Source organism: Macrobrachium rosenbergii, chromosome 18, assembly GCF_040412425.1.
Source record: "Macrobrachium rosenbergii isolate ZJJX-2024 chromosome 18, ASM4041242v1, whole genome shotgun sequence".
In the NCBI taxonomy this organism is placed as follows: Eukaryota; Metazoa; Arthropoda; class Malacostraca; order Decapoda; family Palaemonidae; genus Macrobrachium; species Macrobrachium rosenbergii.
The window spans coordinates 8,964,234-8,974,233 of record NC_089758.1 but is presented as its reverse complement, the minus strand read 5'-3'; the positions used below and the strand labels follow the sequence as shown (position 1 = coordinate 8,974,233).

Here is a 10,000-nt window from a genome sequence, read left to right as displayed (position 1 = left end):
CCTGTAACACATATGTACTATATATATTCTCCTGTGTACAATCTCTCTCTCTCTCTCTCTCTCTCTCTTTCTCTCTCTCTCTCTCTCTCTCTCTCTCTCTCTCTCTCTCTCTCTCTCTCTCGACCGACCGACCGACCGACCGACCGACAAATGCTCTTAATTCATGGGTTTATATCCTAACATTAATAAAAAAAAATGTTTGGAGCAACAATGTAAATTTTTTTTACAAATCGTGCCATGTCAACGGGACTAAACTTCCTGAGTTTTCAATGCACAGTATATGCTGTTTATAACGAAAAATATTTAAAATTGATTCCCTTATTGTCTACGAGGACCCAACTTTAGATTAAGGCCAGTCTAGTCTCGCAACGACAGGAACCAGACCATTACTCCTGAATGGTGTTTAACTGTGTCTAGGATGGGGCTTTGAAAACTGTACGCCTACATGGCATATTGAAAGGAAACCATTCATGCGCTATTTAGTAGATTTGTTGCTCATTCAGCTCGAAGTATTTGCTGTCCACTCCGTAATATTACTGTACTTTTTATGACCCAAAAGCAAAAAGGTACAGTTCTATCGAAATATCTGTTATCCATTTATATATCTGTAAGTGTTTCAGCAAATAATCCGCATGATTCAGAGTTTGCTGCTCTGTACCGGTATTTAAAACTGTTTTAAAAAATCAACTTATCTTAAGAAAATTCAAACAAATTATGTTAATTTCCTTAGGTGGCTCCATTGTAAAGTAATAAAAACGTTTTACAACCTGTTAAAGGCTGTGAGATTCACATTACTTACATCATTGTGCTTGCCCTCAAATTCCTGGAATTTGCTTGTTGGGTTGATCAGTTTTGTTTCCGTTACACACTTGATCCATGAGAAGGACCAGTTAACCAGTTCTGTTGGATGCAGGAAGGAGGTTCGGCCCAGTTCATAATTTCAAAATGAAGAAAACCACCTTGTTCAGAGTCAAGAACTTCTTATTAAATACTGTTATTTGAACACGGGATTTATTCTAAGACGAATCAATTCACACGAATTTGATTTGAAATTCGATGTTGATTGTCATGAGAATTCCTTACTTTGCTTTAGTGGTGGTTAGTGGTGGAAAATTGTGCAAATTCAGCCCAACAGTATTATCTTATCTTTGGCCAAAACAGTTTACAGTTGTACATTTTTTTGGTTCTGACCCGAACTTCAGTGGTAGCAACGCTTTGGGAGAAATTCACATGACAACGACAATTTTACAATTTTGTGAATCCCGAGTGATGCAGAAGCGCATTTTGCCACCTACATTCTAGTTAACGAAACTGACTAATGTCCATTAAATACAATTTTTCCTCTTGCATATAAAGTTTCATTTTGATCCTAAGAAATTTGCTATTCGGATTGAAACGAGCGTCTTGAAAGTTTCTCTTCGAATTGAAATCATTGCGGCTGTCCCCCAGAAACCAGCGTGCTCGATACAAATGATCAGTTTCATCAAGAAAAAAAATTAAAAATTGCTCGTTTAAATAATAAAAGTTTCAGTAACAAGCCTCACGACGGAAGGATGTAAGAAACACTTCAGATTCACTTTCACTTATTTATTATTATTATTATTATTATTATTATTATTATTATTATTATTATTATTATTATTATTATTATTATTATTATTATTCAGAAGATGAACCCTTTTCATCTGGAACAAGCCCACAGGGGCCATTGACTTGAAGTTCAAACTTCCAAAGAATATGGTGTTCATTAGGATGAAGTAACAGAAAGTAATGGAAAATACAGAAAGAGATCAGTCATTAGAAAAACGGGTAAATTAACAAATAAATAAATAAATAAAAATGTAAGTAAATTACTAAATACAAGGAGAATCGTGTTTGGATAGTAATGCATTGCATCTTCGCTTGAATTTTTGAGGTTCCAATTGCGCGACATCCTCAGGGAAACTGTTCCACAGTTCAACGGTGTGAGGAATAAAGGACCTGGGGGACTGAGAAGTTCGACAGAGGGGCACATTTACTGCATACTGGTGCTGCTGTTAAGGGAATCTGGTTGCTCTCGACAGGGAAAGGGGATCAGGGATCAGTTGTGAATGTGAAAGATCTCTGTTAAACACAACTTACAAATTTACAAACAAGAGATCATCCATCGATGGTCCAAGTCATAACTGCTAATATTAGGAAACAGAAACCTACCACCACGAACCCACTCTATCTAAAAGAGATAAATCTCTGGCAGAAGCAGACATCCACACCGGAGGACAGAATGCTAGTAGAGGAAGGACAAATGAAGGACAAATGACCTAAAACAGGTTGCGTTAAGTTTATCATTGTTATAAATATGTGAGGCCTTGCGAACAGTACCTAACTTATTTGAGGCATTTGCTGAAACTTTCATGAGGTGTTATAGTTTGAAAGCAAGTGATTACGAAGTTTGCAGCTCCTCAGGTAGACAGACAACCCCTGAGTTCAAACTACATGGACCACTTCTCACGAGCAAACTGCCCTATGCCCTTGGGTTAGGTAAGCCCAAGCAAATTCAACAACAGCAAAACGCGCGATCTCAGCCCCATTGATCCACAAAGCCGTTTGTGTGCCTGGCCCCCGTACAGATCAGCTGTAAAGTTTGAATTTAGTGTAACAGGTCCTGAGCCACTCGAGTTGACTAATGTATAGGTCAAGGTTCAATGATTGTAGAGAGTCTCTCGCTGTCTTCTCCAAAAACAATCTAAAGATCAAATTCCTCATGTACTTGGTTTGTCCAAAATTGTTGAGGACTTGTAAACATTTTCTTGGCATACTGTTATCATTATCTTAGTAGCATTACGTGTAGTAGCAGTAACAGCAGTAGTAGTACAACCATCATTATATTATGTAATTCCTTTCGCTTGGAACAAACGATCAGACATTCTCAAAATCACAGTTTCCTACTTAGTTGGCTTCTCCGTTCTCTTTGTTAAATTACAGCTATTTCAAGCTTTCTTGTCTTTTGTCTGCACTGTTGTCCTACTAGCATCGTCATCAAGGCGTTTTTCTGGTGTTTTCCATTCGTCATCGATTATCTGCTAAATATGAAAATTCATTTCTTATATTCTTCTTCTGTCCCACTTTGCGAAGGACAGTTTTCCCCCCGTGTCACCTGTTTTTATTAATTTTCTTTGTGTCTGATTTATCATCATTTACTTTCTTCATCTTCGTCAAGTGGTCCCTTTGACATCTCTTTCTCTTCTTCCTCAGTCCTACCCTCTTGTCACCTGTTTTCATTCGTTCTCTTTATGACTGTTTCCTTTCTTCTTCCTTTCTGCATCTCCATCAAGTGGTCTCTCCTCCTCCTCCTCCTCCTCCTCCTCCTCCTCCTCCTCCTCCTCCTCCTCTTCACCTGCGAACTGGCACCTCGGGACGAGAGAGGGGAGGAAGCCAGTGTCTGTCTGTCCGTCATCCGTCTGCAGTCACATTATCCTCGCCATCATTAGCACAGATGCCAAGTGAAGCATCCGACAGTTGGGCCTCACCCTAAGAGACGCTGAGGGGAATGGCGGAGGAGGAGGAGGAGGAGCAGCAGCAGCAGCAGGAGGAAGAGGGAGAAAAGGGGCAGGGGCAGGAGGAGGGAGGCAGCAGGAGTAAGGGGAGGAAGGAGGATGAGGAAGAGGAGGAAGGAGTAGAATACGAGGAAGTGCTAAAGTTGAGAGTTTAAGATGCGTGACGAGGATTGATAGTTGAAGGAAAACATAATGGCAAATAAAGACAGACATGGTGACTGTTGAGGGGTAAATAAATTCTTTGTTTTGCGAAGTGTGGAGATAAAATTGCTATATTAAACTTTCTAGTACTGTCAAAAACAACTTAGTCCCAGGAACACTAGGAGAGGTTATTGAGAGAGAGAGAGAGGTGGGGAGGGAGGTGATGGGGGCTTGAAGATAGCCTTTTGACTATCGAAAGATGTATAAAAAAATATGCAAATCAGGAAATAACCAATCACATCAGCTAGTACAATACTCTGAATATAATAGAGTCAAATCGATAGTCATCTGAAAACTTGGTTTTGTTGACCTTTACAAAAATTATATAATCATGCAATATGCCAAGGATGAACATTGTTTTCAGTAAATGGGTGCATTGTATGGTAGACCTGTCTAGAGGAATCAGGTTAATAGAAGGAACGAGATTGTTTTCCGGGAATATATTGTCTTTCGAACATTTCATGACTAAGTTTATGATCAGATTTCATTATCTTCAGCGCACATTATATAGTATATATATATAAAGACTGCATGTATGTAAGAGCAAAATCACTGAAAACGCTCTTGCTACAGGAAAAGAAAGGAAACATTCTGAAACAAGATTCCAGTTGTCTTAACTACATCCCCTTTACATATATACTTTTAAGCAACCATATGATTTTAGGTGGTTTCATAACATTTGGAGACTTACAAATATATTTTCGTATAGAATTCCGGTTAAAAAGAACTGAAGTTGTACAGAAACTGGTTGAAAATCATTTTTAAACACCAAACTTTTAATCTGGGTATTTTTATCAAAAAAATGTATGAGGTGGTTGTAAGTTAGTGTGTGTGTTACCTTAGCAGTAGGCTTTTCTCAGACGTGATAAAGATATGGATTTCACAAGTTGTTCAAAAAACAACTGAAATCATACAACTTTTTAACAGAGTCTGCAATAAACGACAGGGCTCCATCTAAAATCTTTGAGAGAATGTATGTCAAAATGATACATCAAGAACGACTGTTTTAATACGTAAATTTAAACCGGCTGAAACAACCATAGTAGTCTATACCAGGGAGATTGAAATACATCTATTTTATTTTAAATATCAGTATCTTTTAATCCCATAGACCACCTTTATTTGTTTGTTGGTTTATCAGTATGCCACCAACTTTGTTCTAAATCCCTTACACACTGCACTATTCACCCCTGATTGCTTAGACCCTTCCTTTTAGTACCACTTTTCCTCTGTCTCTTCACTTCTTTCTAGGTCCTCCTCCTTCCTAACACCTCGAATTTTACATTCTTTTCAACTTCTTATTAACTTCCATTTCCACATGACCAAAGAATCTCGCAGCTCCCTAATTCATAAAATTCTGTTTATCTCTGCTTTGCAAACAGTTCATCCTAACTGGGCTTCAGCATTGTTCACTTTCATTTCCATTCATTATTCCCATTTCGCTATCGTAAAATCATCTAAAACTTAAATTTCTTCTTACTCTCCAGCTTGGCCTTCCTTAAACACTTGAAGTCTATTCATAACCTTTTTCCCACCTTCCTTGTATCACCTGTTCACTGTCTGGTCTTCTCTCTCATCTTAGCACCATCCATACGAATTAGCTACTTCCATTCTTCCACCGTCCATAGCAACCATTTTCAGACTCCTTTACCAGATTTTGATTTTTCTCATCATTGTCCTCAGTAAGTATTAAATCCTCTTCAAAAATCAGCCATTCCACATTCCATTCATAACCCATTTTCTTCTCCAGTAACTGTGACCCTACACCTAGTGTCCTGTCTCTGACTTTAGTCTTCACTCCGCCCATGCAGTCATTTAACAGCCATGGGGACATGCACCCTGGTCTCAGCCCAGTTCTTACGCTAAACAAGTCACTTTCCTGTCTGTTTTTTTTTTTAACACGCTGTTTACTTCAATTTAAATACTTTTCATTGATTTCTACAACTTATTCATATAGTACATCCTCTGCTCTCGACAATGCCTCCTTTTTTAAGTGTATCAGAAGTTTGTCTTATTCCATGTATGCCACATAAAGCTCTTTCCAATTATTTCCACACGTCTTATATAAATGTTTCGTAACAAATATTTAATCTGCTCATCCTTTTCCTAGACCAAATTCACATTGTGTCCTTCCCAAATCAGTCTTTCTGTCACCTATCATGCTTTCTTAGTCAAAATCCTACCATACTTCTTATCTGGTATAGTAAGTATAACTATGCCCTTAAAATCTTGCAGTCTCCTCTACCACCTTTATCTTTTTACATGGGAATAATTGTTCCTTTCATTCATTCATTCACTTGGAACCTTTTCCTCATTCAGATAAAACTGTCATACCCTTGCCAACCACTCAGTTATAGCCTCATGACCAAACCACATCATCTGGCAATCACATCAACTGCTCGGGTCTTTACATTCTTCAACTTTTAAATTGTTTTCCTTATGTTCCAAACACTCACTTCCACAGAGATTGGACAGATCTTCAAAATATTCAGTCCCCAAACCCAGGGCTGCTTTAATTTCATATAACATCTCTCAATGAACTTAGTCATTTGTATGCCTTCACATTTCTTCAGCCTGTTCACGATACCAACACTACTGGCTCCCGTGCTCTTCACCTTTTAGCTATGCCAGACACAGTGACTTTACTTCTTACCATACCTGTACACAAATCTTTTTCACCTTTTATCTTGCTAAGCTCCAAAACATCCAGATTTTTGTTTTTATAACCTATATATATATATATATATATATATATATATATATATATATATATATATATATATATATATATATACATAGTTAGATAGATAGATATGTGTGTGTTGTGTGTGTGTGTTGCGTGTGTGTGTTGTGTGTGTGTGTGTGTGTGTATTTGTTATACCTTTTTCCGCTTTGGAGAGGGTAACGCCATTACGACAGCCTCGCACTATCTTAGTCGCCAGGAGTGAGGGTGCTAGCCCCATGCCCTTTTTCACATGATCTCAGCTGATGCTAGTATCTGTTTACAGATGAGTTAACTAGCAGGCATTAGGCTGATAGCAATCCATGGACCTAACAAACGAGAGCGGAGTGCTGTACAGCTTAGCCCGCGTCCCATTTTGGAACACCAGATCACTACGCATTTATATATCTATATATACACATATACATATATATATATACATACATACATATAAATTTCTATGTATGTTGTATGTATATACTCGTATATATATATAATGTATGTATGTATGTATGTATGTATGTATGTATGTATGTATGTATATGGAAACAGACATGGAGAGACACATCCTATATTCGGAATATTTCTCTCCCCATTTCCTTCATTTTCCCCTTCGTGGGCGTCATCCTTTCCCCTTCCCACCACCCTCAACGTTCCTTCTTGGGTGTTCCGCATACCGCAACTTTTGAAGTGACAGAGAGGTTGCCGCGTCTGACGCGCAGCTCACGGAAATCTTGTGTCATCGCTTAACTTCTCTTTTTCCCCCTAATTATGACACTCTGGGACGGAAAACTTGATAAGGGTAGCAACGGCCGTTCGTGGACGGGCCCGCGTAGGGTGAGGGGAAACGTTTTTGTGATTCGCCACCGGCTAATTGTGTGCGTGTGTATGTGTGTGTGTGTATGAGAGGGAGAGAGAGAGAGAGAGAGAGAGAGAGAGAGAGAGAGAGAGAGAGAGATCTGTGTTTGCCAATTCCCTTCCACGGGTTTATTGTGTCTAGAATAGATAGATAGATCAACTGGAAAGGTTGTTTTTCGTATTAAATGTATTTCAAAACTTTGTGTTCAGTGACATGTTATAGTGTGCGTGTCGTGTGTGCGCGCGTGTGTGTGTGTGTGTGAGTGAGAGAGAGAGAGAGAGAGAAAGGAGTTTCTGTGTTCATCAGTTCCGTTTCATAATTTATAGCACCTTCCTTTCAACCACTTCGCATTCTCGTTCATGTGTTTCTTAATGCTCTTAGTAATTAACACTTTCGTCACTAGAAGTATTCTTTTCATTATTCGCATCAAGTTACAACAAATTAGAGAAAATAAGAGATACGAAAGGAATTATTTCGGTAATGAGGAATTTAATGAGTTACGAATAATGTCGACATTCATAAACCGATGGTCTCAAATGAGCTATCGGGCGGTTCCCTTGAAAACGTCCTTATCAGACTATACGACAAACAGAGTACGTAGACTTATACATCTCGACTTTGAAGGCCTGGTGATATGTCATTTGTAATGATTACTGTGTAGTGCTCCTGATTTTATTCCCTAGATTTTCCAACTGCCTCTGTTCTCTCAAGGGAATTCCATCGCTAGTGATCGATTAGGAAAATACGCTATCAGTCCGATCTTAAATTTTTCTCTCTTCCCATATTTAAAACACGGTTTTTCTTTTGCTATTAATTTTTCTCCCTTCTTTCTATATTTGCCTACTACCTATTCTGTCGAGATATTGCAGAGTAGTAGACTCTGAGTATGATAAATGATTTAATTAGAATTGTTGTGTGAATATCCATGACAAAAATAGAGAAAATGAGACTGTACGGGTGGAAATGTGACTTGTCATTTACCTTTCGAAGTCTGTAAGACGAGACGAGTCTCTGAAGCCCTTGGCGAACGGGTTGCTGTCGATCTTTAGTTTCGTGATCTGAAAGGAAAAAGAGAAAATACATGTCAGCTTTTTCAGAAATGCTGCTGTCTGTGACAGATATAACAACAAAAACAATAATAACAGAAAAACTGAGAGGAATGTGTGTCGAGGCAGTTTCAGAAAATAAGGGGTCTTCTTTACTCTACTGTCAGTGAAAGAGGGTATTAGTAGGTCAGTCTTCTAAAAACTGATCTCGTTTTATTGATGACTGGCGTTACAGTATTGAAGGTCAATGGCAGTGGTCTTTAAAAGCTCTCGATATTTCGAACCTTTAAAGAATAAAGTATACTGAATCACTTTTCCCTGTAAATCTTTTGTACTTTCTTTATTTTATTAATGAATATGTGTGTGTGTGCCCACATATACTGTGCCCAGAAGAAGGACAGTACTGTTGTTGTGGGTAAAGTTACAAATACTCATATATTGAAATTTCGCGCACAAATTGTAGTATAATTTCATGCATGTGTTTTATAAACGGTAGATCGAAAGACACAGTGTACTAGATTTTGTCTGATATTTCAGGGGCTTTTTACGAATGCAAAGATTTCTTGTTTATCCTAACTGCTATTTATCTGTAGTTTATCAATCCTTCGATCCGTTGTTGTTCCTTCAACCCATGAACAAATTTATTCAGTAAAAACTTACTTAGCAAGTCAATAGCCATTTGAAATTTGGATCATATGAATGTGTGTACATTTTAAATAATAATAATAATTATAATAAAGGTTTAAAATTCATTGGCCAAATGAACACCGATGATAACGATGCTTTCACAGATACTGAAATATATTCATCCATAAATAGAATCGAGTACGATTTTTATTCTCCATAGCGAAGGCGAAAATGATGGTACGGAGAGTCAGGACAAAATTTATTCCTGAAGATAGGCGATGTCAACTGGCATAGTTGACTTCCATTTAAAATTTATCATGGGCTACGAGACCAACTTGCATGGTTGATTGCAATTTGTCCCCAGTGAAAATTGACTGGTAAAGCATTAATGAGGCGATAAAATCTCTCTCTCTCTCTCTCTCTCTCTCTCTCTCTCTCTCTCTCTCTCTCTCTCTCTGTGACGCTAGGGCTGACAGAATCCCTTAAATGTTTAACAAGCTGGCCCTGACCTCTCCCTCAGGGCTTCCAAAAGCTTCTCGGAGCCTGTCATTCAATCATCCTTATCTTATCTGAGACATGATTGGTGGAAGAATCCGGCTTCTTTTCCGCTCTCGGTTGCATATCAGCCAATCAAGCTGCCGCTTTCATATCTCAACCGAGCGTGAAAACCAATAAGGTGAGCGCTTTCATCAACTATTCAGCGGGAGTTCGATGCGAGCTCACAGGGGATTGGCTGATGTGATAAGCGGATGGGCGCCTGCTGGGGCCTCCTCCACGCGTACGATAACTTACTTTTATGAGATTAGAAATCCCAGCTTATGATATATTTATTTACCCTCTGGATGGCTGAACTTTTATGCGTCTTAGCGACCACCCTTTCCCCACGGCCACACTTTTCCCTCTTTCTGACTCCTTCTCTCTCTCTCTCTCTCTCTCTCTCTCTCTCTCTCTCTCTCATCTTGACACTCAACTTGGTCGTTCCCCTTTTTCCAGAGACAAACATGACTGG

At 38.6% G+C, this 10,000-nt stretch overlaps 1 protein-coding gene across 1 annotated transcript in view; it reads right to left on the bottom strand.

Moving 5' to 3' along the window:
- The window catches only part of LOC136848081 (T-box transcription factor TBX20-like), a 308,981-nt gene that overhangs the window by 26,364 nt on the left and 272,617 nt on the right, over positions 1-10,000 (bottom strand). Inside the window, exon 7 of the mRNA XM_067120263.1 lies at positions 8,300-8,376. Within this exon, the coding sequence (XP_066976364.1) occupies positions 8,300-8,376 (77 nt within the window). The remainder of the gene's footprint in view (positions 1-8,299; positions 8,377-10,000) is intronic.